Below are 18,521 nucleotides of genomic sequence, written 5' to 3'. Positions count from 1 at the left end.
GATTGTGAGAGAAATTGAATGCAGGGTTTTGAGCATGAGAGAAATTGAATGGAGCGTTTTTGTCAAGTTTCCTTCTTTCCCACCAAATTTTAGAACGAAATGACAATTTTGCCCTTAATATATCCGAAAATGATAGTTTTATTTGATAAAATGATAGTTTTGTTAGATTAAATCTAGACCACACATTTTAAAAATGTGTGGTGGAGATTTAGTTATAGGGTTATCACACAAATTGAGGTTATCATTATAATGTATATATATATATATATTCATAAACTCAAGTAGTAGATGAATGCATATGTACTCGTAGGTTTTATTAGTAATAAAAATGTCTTATACATATTATATAAGCAATCCATTGCATTATAGCATATAATAATAAACATATACTATAGACTAATAATTTAACTATTAAGATATAATATAACAATAGTTCTAAAATTATAATAAAAATATGCAATAGTGCAAAATGATGTAGGTTTCGGGTTAGGGATATCACATTGAGGAAGCTCGTATGGGACACGTATGTTCCCATAGATACTAGAAGTCCGTATGTAGCTGTAAATATTATTATGTGACGCCCGTGTTTTTGTATTTAGTTGTAGTAGTAATTTTTTTTTGTAAGAGTTTGTTCAAATAGTTTTGTATAGTACTTCCTCCGTCCCGGATAATTCGTCCCAGTTTTCCATTTCGGTCCGTCCCACATAATTTATCTCATTTCACTTTTACCATTTTTGGTAGTGGACCTCATATTCCACTAACTCATTCCTACTCACATTTTATTATAAAACTAATATATAAAGGTAGGACCCACATTCCACTAACTTTTTCAACCCATTTTTCATTACAATTCTTAAAATCCGTGCCCGGTCAAAGTGACCCGAATTATCCGGGACGGAGGGAGTAGCAATTATTTGTAAGAGTTCAAGTGTGTTGAAATAATTGAATAAGTTGAATGCAATTTACTATTTATTCAAAATGAGACTAGTAGATTATTTTACAAGAGATTGTAGATGGAAGCATGTTATCTTTTATTTCTAAACAAAAGGCGTTTCTGCAAGGAAAATAAAATAACTTTAAAATGAAAGAAATTGAAACTTAAGAAACATTTTCAACCTTAATAAGTAATTAAACTGTGGTGAAAACTGTTCATAAAAATGTTGGAAGTTAAGAAAATTGTTCCACATGATTTTTTTCGCAATAATAAATGTAGACGATGAAGATGATTATAAATGTAAAAAATGATTTTAATGGTGATTGGGTATTTATTGATGACCAAAATGTGAAACAGTTGACCAAAATGTCAATCTATGTCTATAGTTGCAGTTCGAATCCATAAAAAAGTACTTCCTCCGTCCCATAAAAGTTAAGACAAAATTTTTGGGCACGGAGATTAAGAATTTATATTAAATAAATAGGAGAGATGAAAAAAGTAGGAAATATAAGAGAGAGTAAAATAAATGATGGAATAAAGTAAGAGTGATTAGATGTTTTGTCTTTTGTTAAAAATGGAAATAACTCAACTTTATTGGGACAGACTAAAAAGGAATACGACTCAACTTTTATGGGACGGAGGGAGTACTTTCTTTAACGGTGGTATTGAAATGGATAACAATGTGAGTAGAAATGTGAGCCAAACTTTAACTTTACCAAAACACAAACTAAAGAAGCCAAATGTCCACCAAAACAATACACGATGAGTCTGATCAAATTTGGGTATTTGTTTAGTATAAATTGATTGTTGTATATGAAACAGTTGAACAAAATGCCAATCTATGAAATCACAGAAATGCTATCATCACCATCGTAAAATTAATCGTTGCAATTGAAATCCACAAAAAAAATTTAAGTAGTCGCAAATTGGGTTGCAATTGAAATCCACAAAAAAAGTTTAAGTAGTCGCAAATTGGCTTGCAAATATAAATACTACTCCTCCAAAGTCATTTACCTTCGACCATAGCTTGGGCTCCGACGGCATCTAGCAGCACTGAACCTCCTCTCATCCAGCACTCACGATCAGGCTCACCACATTCATAGCATTTCAATCCAAATCGGATTTGTTGATCTGGTGGTCGATTGTGTTGAATTTGCTCCATTCTTCAAAACCGTGGCGTCTATATACCTTTATTATGCCATTTGGGACAGAAGAATTGATCTATCACCAACATTTGAGGATGAATCTGGCGATTTATTTTACGCGCTGTCACAAAACCCTAGAAGAATTGCCCATCAAAAGCCACCATATGTTACTGCGATAAGATTGATATGATGTGGTCAAGGGAAACGAAGAAAAAGTAGGGGCAGAAGCAAAGTACAGAAGAGTGAAGATGCTCCTTGGAAATTAATTAGATCTTTTCATGTTCTGGGTAGTGCTAGAGTCATTTCAAGTAAAACAGCGAGCTTGATGCTTCCCAGTTTGCGCTTTGTTGCATGATACTATCAAAACTCAGCCACAACTAAGTAGACTAATGCAATGTAATATGCAGCATAAAGATTATCAAGAGTAGTATTCAATTGCTTTTACTGGTTTGACAGTTTTTTTTTGGGAGGGGAGGCAAATCTCAAGACAATCGAACAAACTTGAGGACAAATATTAGTAGTACTTACTCATTCACTCTTTGTTTGGTTTTGGGCTTGAGAGAAGAAACTCTTTGCATTGCGGGCCACCTCTTCCTCAAGTACTGCCTCTAACAATAAGTCGGATCCACTCAAATCACCTGACCCCAAATTTACTAGTGAGTTTCTTAGTCCATGAAATACGTGACACAATTTGTGCAGAAAAATAGAAAAATGAGCTTTCTGCTGATAACGTAAATTGGTAGGTAAAAGCATGGTGATGAAAGAGCCCCAAACAGAAATTTAGATATGGTCACCTTTTTGACAGGGCAACAGTTTAGCAGTTTCAGCTGATATAGGTAGAACAACGAACTGACCAGAATCATCCTTTAACTCATTAAGAACTTCGTCTATGGAATTTGCAGTCAAGGGTGCAGATTCAGCCAATCTTGCATATGCGCTTGCTTGGCTATGTATATCAGACAGCGAAAAGGTCGATGGACTGTGATCCTTAAGACAGTTGAAAGTTCAATAAGGACTTGAATTTAGAGTACTAGTAATACAGTGCTGAAGTTACCTTGGTCGTGCTACTGGCAACCGGGATCTCAACTCTCACATTGCTCCCTTGAGGAGGTTTTGAAGATTCCTTTTCCTCTGTAATTGAGTAACAAAACAAAATGAGAATGAGAAGAGAAAGCTATTTGCATAAAACAACAAAAAGTTGTAACCAAATGGATACCATTTGTAACAGGTGGTTGATTAGCAATATTATCAACAAGTCTTGTTGTCAAGGGACCAGGGTTCATGAAAGAAATGGACCGAACTTCATGGCGTATGGCTTCTAGTTGTGCCATTGTATCTTGCAGTTCTTTATGCACCTGTTCTCACAGATTTTCCCATGTTAAAACAACAAATTGTAGAACGAAAACACAAACTGAATTCAGACAATAAGGATAATCTTGGAGATATATATATGGCCATCGAAATGGAATTGGAGACTATCATACTATTCCCACTGAGAATGTCATCACATACACAACACCTTAATATCTGAATTCAGAGATGGCACTGGTGCAATACCACTAAATGGCATAGCATACAACTAAAAAGCAAAGAACGGCTTTTGCATTTCAAGGTATATGTGGTTAAGCTAATCCCTCTATAATTCTACACCTTAGACAAACAGAAACAACATTAAAAACACCACTGCTAAGCAGAGCAATTTTCTAATAAGTTGCCAAATATAAACACCAATTGCATCGGAATCGGAAGACATTAAAGAACCATGCAGGAACCACTACCTGACGAGCTTGAGATTGATGCATAACGCTTTCAAATTGTCCCCGTGCCACTTGAACATACCCAATAGCGCGCCCAGCTAACCTCCCAGCCGTTCTAGCTATTACTGGAAGATCCTTTGGACCTAATTCAATCGCAAACTCGACCAATGTTATTTATTTTCCCTATATTTAAACAACCCCAAAGTTTACATGGTTTCTAAAATGCAGGAAACTGAGCCTAAAAGTAAAATCACGCATTAGAAAATCCAGCCTTAAATGCAACCATGGAACGATTCAGGGAATAACATGTGATGTGAAACTGATTGGACATATTCCTACCGAATTACGTATGTGTAGAGAGATAACGAGAGAGTACCAATAAGGGCGGCTGCAGCTCCAACAATGAGGAACAGCTCTCCGTAGGAAATGCCGAGCATCTTTATCCTGTGTGTAATTCTCCAGGGGGACGAAAATCTGTTTTTGTATTGAAACACAGTTATGAGCAGTTCCTTAGCACCATTTTCAACAATCTGTTTCTTAAATATCAGTACATGAGAAGTAAAAGTTCAACCAGCTTCCACAAAATATCAGTTAAAATGTAATACTAGTAGCTGATATTTTGAACTCAATAATGTAGAAGAAAACACATTTTGTAGTTGCCATGATCAGTTGATTAAATTCAACAGTTCCTCAACACTAACCCTAACAGCTCATTGCATTCTCAATTGCAAGAAACAATAACCAGTTAATAATGATTCAAAATTAAAAAATAAACTGAATTGAGGCATAAAATCAAGGATGTTCATTTTTCCATTCCTCAGCTGTGTGTTTAGAGTATGAACTTCCAGTTTCCAAATGTGCTGCAGAATAATTTTTCATCTTATTTCCATTTCTTAAAATTAATCAATACACGAAACATTCTTCACCAGAAAAACAAACAGCGCGAAGCTAGAAAACAATACGAATCCACAAAATCGAATGCAAGTGAAATTTCCTATACATAAAAACCATAAAAATTACCTGTTCAAAATCTTCGGAGATGCTCCGATTGATTTGAGAAGAAAAGATGGAGATTCAAAACTCTAGAAATCGACATTCATTTGTGAGTTGGAGAAGCTCGAGAATATTGATTCAGTTTCCATAACCAAAAATCAATGGAAATTGGGAAACGAATTGAAGAGAGAAACGATTTCTTTACATGAAATGCAAACTGCTGCATATTTTTCTGGGCCTTTTTCTCAAATTTGAAATATTGGGCTGTTTGGGCTTTCATGTTTTATTTCATAATTTAGATCACTTTATTCAATTCAGAGCTCTATTAAACTTGGTTAATAATATATGAAAATCACACTTGCATCCCATCCGTGCTCTTAAATAAGAGCACGGAGGTGGGCTCGAACCCATTTTTATTCTTTATCCTTAGGCAAGAGTATAACACCCACATCCATACTCTTTCGCAAGACAAGCTCAAGGGTCCCACTATTCTATTATTCAATTTAAATACTTCAATTACTAAAAACATTTCTACAATATAAAAATACATTAAGATATAAAAATTACATAATTAAATCCTAAAAAATAAAAATTACATAATTAAAAGTGTGTAGAAAACGGATATAATTTTGAGAAGTGGGAAAATATTTTTTTTATTTAAAAATGATTTTTTAAATTAAAATTCGAATTTTTAAAAAAAATTAAAAAAACGAAATTGTCGTTGGCCAATCGCGTGCTGCCACGTCAGCCTGCTCAGCGGCACGGACGTGCTCTTATTTAAGAGCACCGCCCTGCCGCTGGCAAGGACGGACAGCTCGCAGCAGCAGACGAGCGGCGTCCCCGCCGCTGGCAAGGACGGACAAGAGCCCACTGCGGATGCTCTTAGTATAAAAACCTATCATTTAAAAAAAGAGTGAACTTCAAAAATGGTCCCTGGACTATGGGTTTATCTCGCCCATAGTCCCTTGGACTTTAAAAATATCGCCAGTAGTCCCTGGACTAAGGGTTTATCTCGAAATTGGTCCTTTTGACTTTTTTTGGTACGAAAATGCCCTTTTGGGGGATTTTGAGGGTTTTGGGCAATTTGATATTTTTACACTTTTAACATTTTAAATCTGATATTATTTTAGTTATGTCCTAAATTTGATATTATTTCAAAATTATCATTCTTCTTCCATTTTGTCATCCTTCACTTTGTTTTTTTATTTCAATATTATATTTAATTTTATAAAATTAAATTTTAAATTTTGATTTTTAAATATCAATAAAATTTTTAATTAAACTATTAATTCATGGACACTATAAATATTGATTAAAACTATTAATTTTTGTTATTTAATATAATATTCAGCTGAATTGAAGAAGTACACACAAATAATATTAATCATGATGGAAAAATAAGAGTTATTCTATTTAGCCTTTGTTCGGTTGTTATAATTGCTTGTGATTGAATATTATGAAGTTGATTAAAAATTTGATCCTACTAAAAATTTCATATAGGGGTATTTTTGTTGAAAATTACTAGTAAATTTTGATTGTTTTCAAATTAATAAACAAAAATTATATTAGTCTTACATTAGATGCATATTTATTTCAGAATAAATCGTGTTATATGATATATTTATGATTAAAACTATTAAATATTGATTAAAACTAAGTCGTTGTCATATTGATTAAATATTATACACTTTCAAATATTGATTATGACTATTAATTTTTTTATTTAATAATTTTTGTAATTAAAAAAATTTATTGATATTTAAAATATTAAAATTTAAAATTTTGTAAAATTAAATCTAATATTGAATTAAAGAAACAAAGTGAAGGATGACAAAAGGGAAGAAGAATGATAATTTTGAAATAATATCAAATTTAGTACATAACTGAAATAATATCATATTTAAAATGTTAAAAGTGTAAAAAGACCAAATTGCCCAAACCCCCAAAACCCCTCAAAAGGGCATTTTCGTACAAAAAAAAAAACCAAAATGACCAATTTCGAAATAAACCCTTAGTCCAAGGACTACTGACGATATTTTTAAAGTCCAGGGACTATGGGCGAGATAAACCCATAGTCCAGAGACCATTTTTGTAGTTCACTCTTAAAAAAAATAGATTAATACTTTATCCATTCACATATGTTTTTCAAATTTTATCGTTCACAATAATAGTTTCGTGCCATAAACTTCATTTTTCTATATGGAAATATTTTTTTTCTATCACTCACTTATTTGACTGATTTTGCATCATATGAAGTACCCCCTCCGTCCCGCTTTAGCAGTCCCATTGATTTTTCTGCCCTCTTTTTGTAAAAATGATAAAAAGTAGTTAAAGTGGAGAAATGGTAAAAGTAAGAGAGACAATAATGTAGATACAACTCTTCTCTATATTATTCTCTCTCTTAATTTACCATTTCTCTTTTTTAACTATTTTTTATCATTTTTACAAAAAGATGGCAGAAAAGTCAATGAGACTGCTAAAGCGGCACGGAGGGAGTATATCATATATATGTGTTAAAGTGAACTTGAGTACATGCATAATGCATGGTTGGATTATCTTAAATAGTTAAATGGTTGTTGAAATTTTTGTTCAAAGAAATCTCAATTATATCCACAAAATTTTTGAGGAATGGCATAATAAGTATTCTTTTCCACAATCCCAACCCATAATATTTTTTAAAACTTTTCCATTCTATCCCCAAATTTAAGTTAATCTTCATTGTCACACATATCGAATTTGTTTACAGCAATATTGACTTTTTTACTTTTCAGAATAAGGCACACCTAATTGGTGTTGTTTTTCAGTTAAAAATTTTAAACACGTTTAAATTGTGTTATTTCGAACTAAATAAAAATAAATAAATTGATTTGTATCGACTTTTTGTTTCTTCAAATTCAGATTCTTGGGGTTCGCCATTCTAATAACATAGTATCATGCTTATATAACATTTATATCTATTATTATGGTTGATTATAATTTATAGAAGGAGTTAACTGTAGTTTATAATTAGAGTAAAGGCCAAAAATGGTCCCTAATATATGGCCGTTTTATCAATTTGGTCTTAAACATTATCTTTTTTATTATTTGGTCTCTCACAAATGAATTCGGACCCGAATCGGTCCTTACTTAACAGAACCGTTAAAAATAGACGGTCAATGTGATTTAATTAAGTTTTGACCAAAATCTATTAGCCAGAAAAGGCCCTACGGCAAAACAGAAGAACGATCACCACCACCGGCAGCCAACACTCACACACCTCCGCCGCCGCCGCCATGGATGAGGAACTGCTTGAACTGCAGAGGCAATTTGAGTTTGCATAGCAGGCGAAATCCAGCATCCGTTTGTCCGAACGAAACGTTGTTGAATTGGTCCAGAAACTCAGCAACTTGAAATCATCGACTTCGAACTTCTCCACACCTCCTCCGGCAAAGAATACATCACTCAGGTGATTAATTGTGTATCATTTCTTTTTAAAAGATGTTTACTCCTTTATTCAATTTTATCTGCATGTCTGGCTTCGATAGGAGCAATTGAGGAGTGAAATCATTTCTAAAATAAATAAGAGAGGTCGAGTATCCTTGATTGATTTAGTGGATACAATTGGCGACCAATTTCACCACATTTCTCCAGCGGCGTCCCGCACAATGCCGGATTCCTCCAAAACGACGACGCAGTGAATTTAGAAAACGAGCTAGGTATAGCTCCGGGAACTTATTTGCCAACACGTTGAATTCATGCAAATTCGGCAAGTGTAAATCGGGAGTTGCTCCGGAGAAGGAGTTCTCCTCGAGGCGGAGGGTGAGCCAATGCGTGAGGCGGTTGACGGAGAGGGGGATTTCACCGGAGAATCTGTTGCGGGAGAAGGAGTTCTCCTCGAGGCGGAGGGTGAAATTAGCGACGCCTGAAACTCATCGGAGAAACAGTTTTCGGAGAGGAAGAGGAGTTTTAAGGCGGTGAGGTTGGAGAGGTCCGGAATTGGACCGGTGAAGCGGTTTTGCTTGAGGCTGAGGACGCGGATGATGCCATGGAATTGGAAGTGGTGTTGGCTAAGATAATGTTAATTTTATTACAATTAGTAATTTAATTTTGGTCAAAACTTAATTAAATCATATTGACCGTCTATTTTTAACGGTTCTGTTAAGTAAGGACCGATTCGGGCCCGAATTTATTTGTGAGGGACCAAATAATCAAAAATATAATGTTGAGGACCAAATTGATAAAACGGCCATATGTTAGGGACCATTTTTGACCTTTACTCTTATAATTAAGTTCAAATGTTTACTTTACAGAAAATATTCGGTCTTATCCCCAATAATATTTTTTTAATAATAGTATTTAACCAAATTTATATTTAACTATTATGGTCTACGAAATTTTTTGACAATAAACGTTTACACTATTAATATATGACTCTCATTATCTATTAAGAGCACTCCCAATGCACTCGGCGTTAAATCCGGCGTTTTATCGCCGATTATCGCCGAAAATTCGCCGGCAATGGGGAGGAATCGGCGATAATCCGGCGTTAATTCTACCGAATTAACGCCGAATCCCGAAAATTCGCCGGATTATCGCCGACCACTGTGGGCGATAATCCGGCGATAAAAATAGTTGTTTTTTTTTAATTTCCCCCCTATAAATTTAAAATTTAATAATTAATTTAAAATAATTTCCCCCCTATTTTTTTTTTAATTTTCGTCGTTGTAATTTTTTACTCGTGTTTAATACAACGAACTTTATTACTATTATTTGTCTTGTCTTATAAATTAGCTAGCTTTATTATATACAAAAGTAAAACAATTAAATTAGTAATGATGTAAAAATGAAATGTTGAGTTAAGGAGAAATAAGGGAGAAATAAGGGAGAAACCATTGGAGCAGTTGGCTAAAAGTTGGCTAAAAACTGGGGATAAATTTTGGTGCTGATGTGGCGCTGATGTGGCAGGAATTAGGGAGAAATAAGGGAGTTTTTTAGGGAGAGCATTGAGAGTGCTCTAATATTAATATAATTATATTTACTTTAATTTTTATTATACTTTTCCAATTTTTTCAAAGCATTTATGTTTAGGCGACGAAAAAAAAATTAAATATTAGTATTACCACACCAAAATCCATCTATATAAACGAACCCTTCTCTCTCTAACGGCACAGCAAAAATTAGCAGTTACAACTCTACGAGCTGTAGCAGAGAATCAATGGCCGCTGCTTCTCTCAACTCCTCACGCTTATTTCAATCCAACGCCGGCAACTATTCAGCTGAATGCCGCTCGTTTGTTAGGTCTACCGCCAACAGGTCCTTCAAATTGAAGCCGATCACGGCCGCTCTCACTGCCGCGCCCACCGTTGGAATCTCCGAAACCTTCTCCAAATTGAAGAAGCAAGGAAAAGTGAGCTTCTCAATCTCATATTTGCTTAATTTCTTTGATTGAGAATTATTTTCAACATTTCGAGTATTGTTTATGCTTTTTTAGTAGTATCATTGAATGATTTCTGACCCTCTGTGGTTGATAGAATATCATAGAATCTTCTATCAACGAATCTGTACATTTTTTTTCTTTTTGTGAGGTTTGGTTCGTGATTTCGGCGGTCTATTTCAGTTTTCATGCATTCAGTGGTTTGATTATGGCTGAATTTATGAACATTCGATATGCTGATATTTGAGTATGTGATTTAACCTCGAAATAATCTTCGCTGGAAGATTCTGTTTTCCAGCAGTGAAATTGTTTAGCCTCAATTTGTTGCTGGATGGTATAAATATAATTTTCCATATTTATATGGAGATAAGTTGACCATAGCCGCAATTTGTCACTGGATGGCATCAATTTGCCTTTTCCATTAATCTGGAGAAAAAGTGGCCATGGCATTCACTTTGTATTAAATAGTCTTTTCTATTTATCTAGAGCTACAATACTATTAATTAGTCTTTTCCATTTATATGAAACAGAAAATGCCAAAACTTAGCTTTTTCGGAATTTGTTTGTTTAAGTCTATCAACCATCAAAATCAGCATACCGAATCATGGAGAGAAGGGAATAAAGAACAAACAATTTTAGTAGAGAGAGATAGGAGTATTTTAATTTTGCAACCTGCGAACATGATTTTGGTGCACAAGTTCTGCCATAAACCTATCATTTATATAATGATGGAAACCTGATGAACAAGTTGATTTGTATTCTGTTAATACTCGATTCCTCATACTGTGCTATATTGGTTTCATGCATTCTTTTCTCAACAGTATGTTCTAACCATGCTTTTGGAATTTGGTGTAAAAGGTGGCACTCATCCCGTATATCACAGCTGGTGACCCCAACCTTTCAACCACTGCGGAAGCGCTAAAGGTCCTTGATTCATGTGGCTCGGACATTATTGAACTCGGTGTACCTTATTCAGACCCCTTAGCCGATGGTCCTGTTATCCAGGTATAAACATGTGACTATGTATAATCTTGGCATCCAAGTGGTATCTTACCTAGCGGTTTTATTGCTCATGAATGATAATAAATCTATATTTTCTTTCATAGGCTGCTGCAACAAGAGCATTAGCCAAAGGAACCAACTTCGATAGTATCATCGCAATGTTGCAGGAAGTAAGTTCCACTACTTTTATACAGCATCAACAAAAGAGTATATCGTAGTTTTTCTTGATGCATCTAAAGCGTCAAAGATATTGTAGTGCATAGGGAATGTTTCCCGTGATCCATGATAAACGTATTGTGTTCTAAGTTTCAGAGATTAGTTTTGTTAGGCTTATCATTACTGTATTTTATGTTGCCTGTAGCTTCACTATCATTTTCAAACTATTTTGGTGTGATGAGACAGTGCCATAGTATTAACATTTTGTCCTCTTAAAGGTGGTGCCTCAATTATCTTGTCCAGTATCATTGTTCTCATATTACAATCCAATACTCAAACGTGGTGTGGAGCAATTCATGACCACGTTGCAGGATACTGGAATACATGGTAAATATACTTTGCAGCTTTACATTTTTAACTGTAAATCAATGCTTTAGTTGCCCCATCTCTCATTTATTGGCTATATATAGCTTTTCTATTGATGTAAATGCCTTCTACAATTATGCAACTACTTTCTATCTAATTTGATCTCGTATTTCATTCATTTCAGGTCTTGTAGTTCCAGATGTGCCTCTAGAGGAGACTGAGATATTGAGAAAGGAAGCTGCCGATAAAAATATTGAATTGGTTAGCTTTCCCACTGATAATTCATTTCCTGGCTATGTTCTATGTGTCTAGTTTGCACTGTTTGGCTGAATATTTTAAGACTTGTCAAATTGCCCCCGTTTTCTTCTCTTGGTTAGAAGATCTGACCTAGTATTACTTGTAACTTCTCATTCTTTTTTGTTGGATTTTGGGTGTGGCGTGTTTCAGAAACTACGAAAAAAATGATTATTATTGTTGATACTCAGCAATATGTCTCACCTTATGTTACATTTATCTCTATTGACAATTCTAATAATGCTTAACTAGAAGAGGGGCTGTAGTTTGTAGCTTAATTTTGTGCAACAATTTGACCGGTAGAGATGTTAAGGCACATGTTGTTGCAGAGTAAGATGATAAGTTATATGCTTAGAAGTTAGATCTGAGCTGCTTTCATGTTTGCATTTTTGACATTAGTGGGAAATGTAATCCAGGTGCTGCTGACTACACCAACCACTCCAAGAGAGAGAATGCAAGACATTGTTGAAGCATCAGAAGGTTTCGTCTACCTTGTAAGATTCACATTTCCTTTTTGAGCAGTTACTGGTTGGATCAATTTATATTTATCATTCAATAATAAAAAGAAAAAATAAATAATGCCACTAGCCACTTGTTGAAATTTTTTTCTGAATATTTGTTCATCTCCTTCTGATGCAAAGCACATAAAAGCATTAACAACATCAATAGCAAATGTCGATCTCCTTTAACTCAACTTCTCATTTTTGTCGATTGTCAGTGGTCATTACTCCAAGCTAGATAAATGTGACTCCAATTTAAGCTGCAACCTAAGTCATGAAATCAAAATAATTACTCTATATGTCCTTTGTCTATTAATAGGTGAGCTCGGTGGGAGTTACTGGAGCACGAGGTTCTGTCAATAATAAGGTTCAATCTCTTCTACTGGACATCAAGGAGGTAAAGATTTCTATTATATATAATGAGTCTCCACACCTCTCAATCTCTTACACTGCCCTTATAAGGCTCGAGAAAATCTTGGTAAAGGTTGATGCAAATAACACTCACCTTTTTTACCCTCCACAGGCAACGAACAAGCCAGTAGCAGTTGGTTTTGGCATATCAGAACCACAGCATGTTAAGCAGGTATGTCTTGAACATGCTATTGCTTAGCATCTGATGCGCGTTTCGTTGTTGATAATGGACATTTTTAAGCATCTAAATCGTCGTTTTCAGGTGGCGGATTGGGGAGCAGATGGCGTGATTGTTGGGAGTGCCATGGTTAGAATACTTGGTGAAGCAAAATCACCTGAAGAAGGGCTAAAGGAGCTAGAGGTGTTCACCAAAAGCTTAAAATCAGCCCTTGAGTGATGAAATTCTTTCAAACTGAGCACCTAGAATTGCAACTAAACTGAAAACCACAATTTTTTTTATATGAATAAAATATGTTCAGTTTCCTTCTATTAAAACAATGGTGGTGGTGGTTGTTTCTTCTCCTATATTCTCTTTTCAGGGGTTTATGTTGTTTTTTCTCCTATGGAGTGCTAAATTAACCTTCTTTGTCATAGAATTTTGGTTATGTATATATATTTATCAAATTTGCTTTAATTAAATAAAGAATATTAAAAATATATATTCAGAAAGCTCAAAGTAAAAATAAATCACTAATAAATGAATTACATTGAGATTGAAGGTACCCTAACATTATCAACAAGTATGGATTAAAAATTATCATTATTGTTATTATTAACTCATTATTTTCAATTGATAATTTCCATATTATTGATGAAAAATATCATCAAATTAGGATTAAAAAAATATAGGAACTAAAAAAATAATGGTGAAAAACTCAACAAAATAAAAAATCAAAGTGATAACCTATCATTGCTATTTCAAAGAATCAATATCATATACACAATCCTTAATTTTCTATCATAGTTTAATCTCATATACAACTGCACAACACTAAAACATCATGATAAATAGAGAAGGATCCCTAAACTAAGTGATTGCAGAGATTTCAAGAGGGAGGAACAAGCACCTCTCCATCACCTATATATACATCTGCAAATTCTTCATCATTTTTGCCCAACATCTCCTTCAATGAAAAATCTATGTTCCTACTTTTCAGAACCCAATACCTCGGCTTTATCTTCTTCTCCAATGAGTAGCTGAAGTATCTCGGGTAATCCACCACGTCACGTACAGGCCTTCCCATGGTCTTCACTAGGAACTCCAATTTAGGTCTCAAGACTTCATCAACGCTGTACCCGAGTAAAGGAGAGAACCTCCGTACCATGAACCCGACATCTTTCTTTGACAATCCGATCTCAATCAGGTACCTCATTCTGCCAAGAATCACATCTTAAGCATTAGTTTTTTTTTTCCCTTTTTATGGTAATTATAGTTCAAGCATAGTAAAATTATTTACCTGGGAAGTAAAGCCCTGTCGACATCACAAACAAATAGTTCCGGGTATTTCCTGACGACTCGTGGGATGTTGGCTTTGGAGATGCCAATGTTAGAGAGAAATTCCAACTTCTTATCAAGCGTTTTGTCTATGTTTGCAGCGAAAATTTCAGGGCAACGGCCTAGCGTCCTAGCAATGGCATCCTCATCCATTCCTAACTCCTTAAAGAAGGACACCACCTGAATGCAGGAAGAAAAAGAAAAAGTTTAACAAAAGAAATGATGCAAAAAAGGTTGCTTTGTATGCAATGGCTTCATAAAATCCCTTCACCAAAGTAGCTTTATAAAAAAAAATTAAGATAAGAAAAAAGGTCTGCAACACAAGATCAGGATTCTGTTTTACTAATAAAGATGTAACAGCCACCAAAACCATTTGCAAAGAGTAGCACATAAACCAAGTCTTTGCAACATAACTCCACAAAAGGCCGTAAAAATAAACTATCATCATGATTCCTTTATCGATAAATTGAACACATATTTCGACCAGGCAATCTGCCTCTAACTTGAATGGCCCAGATAAAAAACAACACTTAGATTCTAATTCTGTGTGTGATAAGCCTTTGCTTTGCCCTTATTCAACTGACGTCATGAGGTTCACATGGGAAGCTCCAAATTGAACTGATTTGATAACTAAACACAACAAAGTACAATAAAGAAATGTTTCGATAGATTTAAGATTTATAAAGATATTTCTGTCGAACCAACCTGAAGTAATTCCTGAGGCTTGCGAAGTAGTAGTTGAGGACTTGTAGCAATGACATGACCTAACTTCTTACTTTTAATATCCATTTTACTCAATTCTTCCACTATCAACTTCATCTTACTAACTGAACAACCCAAAATATGTGGCCAGCTTTTGATTGCTTGCGAGGAGCAGCTTCTTGGAACCTAGAGAGCGTCCAATAAAAAATTGTAAGTACAGAAAGATATCTATTCCGCTGCATCAGATTCCGAGATGAAGGAATCAAGCATCTGAACTCCAACAATACCTTCTCTTCATCAAAGAAATCGAGGATTTTCTCCAAGTTCTCTAGGATGCTAGCAGAAAGAATCCATGGATACTTAACGAGCATCTTCCCAAGATCAGTATCCTTCACACCAATCTACAAGGCAATATACCAATATAGCCAACCGTGAACAGCCATATTAAACGTATCAAATTCACCAGCAATACAGTATCATAGTCAACAAGACGGGAATCACTAGATGTTCAAAATATCGCTTTGCAAATCATTGGCTCGTACACGAAGAAACTGAAGCAGCAAACTTAAAGAGGCAAATTTTCAATTGTACCTTCTCAAATGACCTCAATCTTGGTTTGATATCTGTGTCAATATCATAGGTCAGAACGGGCGGGAACAGCAATATTATGTTTCGTATGCATTCTTTAGGGACTCCGACGACTTCCAAAAACAACACGATTGGCTTCACACAAGATTCTAGAGGCAGGACAAGGAGACGAGGAAAGGATTCAATCAGATACCCAAAAGAGGCATTCTCAGAGCCTAATAGATGCAAACCCCCACGCCTCGCTTGAATCTACACAATTAAAAATGAGATTAATACACAAAACATGGCAGACACATTATCAACAAACAATCTTATCATCTTTAACCTTCTCTAAAAATGCTAAAGTTTGCTGAAATTCATCATCAGCGGAAATGGAGATATGCGCCATCATTCTCAACGCATTTTTCCCAATGATTCCACCATCATCACTACCACAAAATAAAATCTCCTTCATATACTCAACCTATAATAGTAATTGAGGAGAACACACAAAATCAGGAATCGAAAAAACCGTACCACTTTTTCTGAATGAGAAAAAAATCAGGATTCGATCAAAAACCTTGTGAATTAGGCGCGGAAGAGCGTTGGACTTGGAAGGAGAGAAATATCGCGCTAAGCGAGAAGCCGAGGCGAGAGAGAGGCCAATACTCTCCAAAAAAGGAAGAACGCCCTTATCCCCTTTCTGCTCCGCCATTTGAGACACTTTCCTCTTGAATTCTACATTCTCCGCCGCAGCGGCCAACGAATTCCAACCGTCGAGGTCATCCACGCCGTCAATCAGCATGCTCAGATAGCTAGGGCAGTTTGAGGAAACGCAATTCGCCTCCTCTCGCGAAGCTCCGTATTTTTGTAGATACTCGGCAACGGCTTCCCGCGCTTCTCCAACGCGATTTTCGCGCGATTCTGGCTCGGAATCGGATGCGTGTGAGGCGGGGGCGAAGCTCGTGGGCTTTCTGCGCTGGTTTTCGAAGGAAACGGATGCAAATGTTTTGCTGAGGTTTAAGGAGGGTTTAGGTGAGATGAAGAGATTTGGTTCGAGAGCAGCGGGACGCATGGAAGGGGAGGGAAAGGAGAGAGAAGAGGTGAAGTGGCGGTGGAGGGGCGGAGATGAGAGAGAATTGGAGAAATGGCGGTGGAGGAGTGGCGGAGCCGCCATTGGAGGTGTGTGCCGGCGTTGGTGCTCTCGTATTGCTTTTAGCTTTTGATTTCTAATAAATGGGCCCACAATGTAAGCCCAAATTTGAAATTGTTGAGCTATTAGTATAATTATTGAATAAGGGTAGTGATAAAATGCAAACCCATATATTGTACAAAGTCCAAACTTTTTTAATATAATATCAATTTAATGTCAACACAGTATAAAATTTCAAGATTATGATATCAACACAATATCAATACAATGTCAACACAATTTCAACACAACATCAACCGTTGACATTGTGTTGACATTTTTTGTTGCTATTATTTCATGATCTGTTGATATTTTCTAACGGTCCAGATCATAGTTTGGAGTTTGTACAATATTTAGAGTTTGCATTTGATCACGTCCCTATTGAATAATTAAGTTTTGTCATATTTTGCTCAATTTTAGAATTAATTGGAAAAATTATAGTAGAGTTTATTTGTTCACAATTATCACAGGACAATTCTTTTTTTTTTTTTTTAATTTGTATCAGTGGAGTAAATACGATGCAGTCTATTCATAAAGAAAACTACGTTGTTTGGTTGAAAAACATCAACAATATATTACATGTATATGATAAATTTTTTTCGTCATGTGATAATTGCAATCGATTCTAAACTTCACGATTTTTTACTAAGATATGAATTTGTAGGATACACGTCATAATTTAACCAAACTTCATAGTTATTCCGATAATTTAAATGAAACTCGATTTTTGTAAAATAACAATATCAACATAATAACTTCAAAGTTCAATTTATTATTTTAATTCATTTCAGTTTAACAATTTCAAACCTTTTTTTATTATTGTTTGATAAATAATTCACGTTATACTAACTCATTCAACTCATATTCTAGCATATTTTAGAACTAATAGCTATTTAGTTTTAGAGTAAATGTCAAAATTGGTTCTAAACATAGGGTCATTTTACCTTTTTGGTCATAAACTTTATCTTTTGGATTTTTTGATCCTGCACATATGGAAATTTGATCATTTTGGTCCTCCGTCAATAGTTTCGTTAAAAACTAACGATCAACGACAATTTTGACCAAATTAAACTCTTAATTCTGATTTTTAAGTCACTAATTAATCTCCAAATTAAAATATTAATTCTTTCTTCTTCATTCCTCTGATCTTTCGTCTTCTTCCTTCTAATCTCCACCCACCGTCACCGCCGCCGCCGACACCGACACCATCTCCCTCACTACCCCTCCACGCTGCAACAGATTCTCATGGGTGAGCAGGCTCACACCCAAAGGAGGGAAGGGGATGCCGACGAAGAATCTGATGGTGAAGCGGCGCCGGAGGAAGAAGCTCAATGACAGACTCTACATCCTCAGATCTGCTGTGCCTAAAATCAGCATGGTAAGTCTCGACTTTCCTAATCTAGTAACAATTTGTTTGGGGGTTTCTCAGATTTCGTCCAATTTCATGAAATTTCTGCTATTCAGTTTATATAAATGTGTTTCTCTCATGCATTTAATGAATCCCGTGTAAAACTAGTATTAGATTTCGTCCAATTGATTATTTGAAGGAGCTTGCTCATGGGTGTGAGCTTGCTCGTGTAAATCAATTGATTTC

The 18,521-nt window shown here is 35.2% G+C and overlaps 3 protein-coding genes across 5 annotated transcripts; 1 reads left to right on the top strand and 2 right to left on the bottom strand.

The window, feature by feature from the left end:
- Positions 1-1,778: 1,778 nt before the first annotated feature.
- Positions 1,779-5,063, bottom strand: LOC125219702 (sec-independent protein translocase protein TatB-like). Of its 2 annotated transcripts, none has more exons than XM_048121745.1 (8): positions 4,857-5,063; positions 4,213-4,310; positions 3,858-3,979; positions 3,296-3,434; positions 3,134-3,210; positions 2,874-3,066; positions 2,608-2,717; positions 1,779-2,213 (listed from the first exon to the last, which is right to left on the bottom strand). In XM_048121745.1, the coding sequence occupies exons 2-7, from the start codon at positions 4,271-4,273 to the stop codon at positions 2,608-2,610; spliced, it is 702 nt and encodes a 233-aa protein (XP_047977702.1). In that variant the 5' UTR covers positions 4,274-4,310; positions 4,857-5,063; the 3' UTR covers positions 1,779-2,213. The 2 variants fall into 2 exon arrangements, with proteins under 2 accessions (XP_047977702.1, XP_047977701.1); XM_048121744.1 differs by having other exon boundaries at positions 1,779-2,249; positions 4,857-5,062.
- Positions 5,064-9,967: 4,904 nt separating this feature from the next.
- Positions 9,968-13,488, top strand: LOC125223319 (tryptophan synthase alpha chain-like). The gene is made up of 9 exons (XM_048126409.1): positions 9,968-10,215; positions 11,101-11,247; positions 11,349-11,414; positions 11,679-11,787; positions 11,951-12,027; positions 12,477-12,554; positions 12,880-12,957; positions 13,084-13,143; positions 13,234-13,488. Exons 1-9 carry the CDS (start codon positions 10,024-10,026, stop codon positions 13,366-13,368), a joined length of 942 nt encoding a protein of 313 aa, XP_047982366.1. The 5' UTR covers positions 9,968-10,023; the 3' UTR covers positions 13,369-13,488.
- Positions 13,489-13,855: 367 nt separating this feature from the next.
- On the bottom strand, positions 13,856-16,966 carry LOC125218137 (transcription termination factor MTERF2, chloroplastic). Of its 2 annotated transcripts, XM_048119740.1 has the most exons (7): positions 16,316-16,966; positions 16,082-16,219; positions 15,760-16,005; positions 15,456-15,569; positions 15,172-15,354; positions 14,429-14,646; positions 13,856-14,345 (listed from the first exon to the last, which is right to left on the bottom strand). In XM_048119740.1, the coding sequence occupies exons 1-7, from the start codon at positions 16,910-16,912 to the stop codon at positions 14,018-14,020; spliced, it is 1,824 nt and encodes a 607-aa protein (XP_047975697.1). In that variant the 5' UTR covers positions 16,913-16,966; the 3' UTR covers positions 13,856-14,017. The 2 variants fall into 2 exon arrangements, with proteins under 2 accessions (XP_047975697.1, XP_047975699.1); XM_048119742.1 differs by lacking the exon at positions 16,082-16,219.
- Positions 16,967-18,521: the final 1,555 nt, after the last annotated feature.

The sequence above is a fragment of the Salvia hispanica genome, chromosome 4, assembly GCF_023119035.1.
Source record: "Salvia hispanica cultivar TCC Black 2014 chromosome 4, UniMelb_Shisp_WGS_1.0, whole genome shotgun sequence".
In the NCBI taxonomy this organism is placed as follows: domain Eukaryota; kingdom Viridiplantae; phylum Streptophyta; class Magnoliopsida; order Lamiales; family Lamiaceae; genus Salvia; species Salvia hispanica.
Note: the sequence above shows the minus strand (reverse complement) of the source record. Positions and strands in the feature narration are given on the sequence as shown.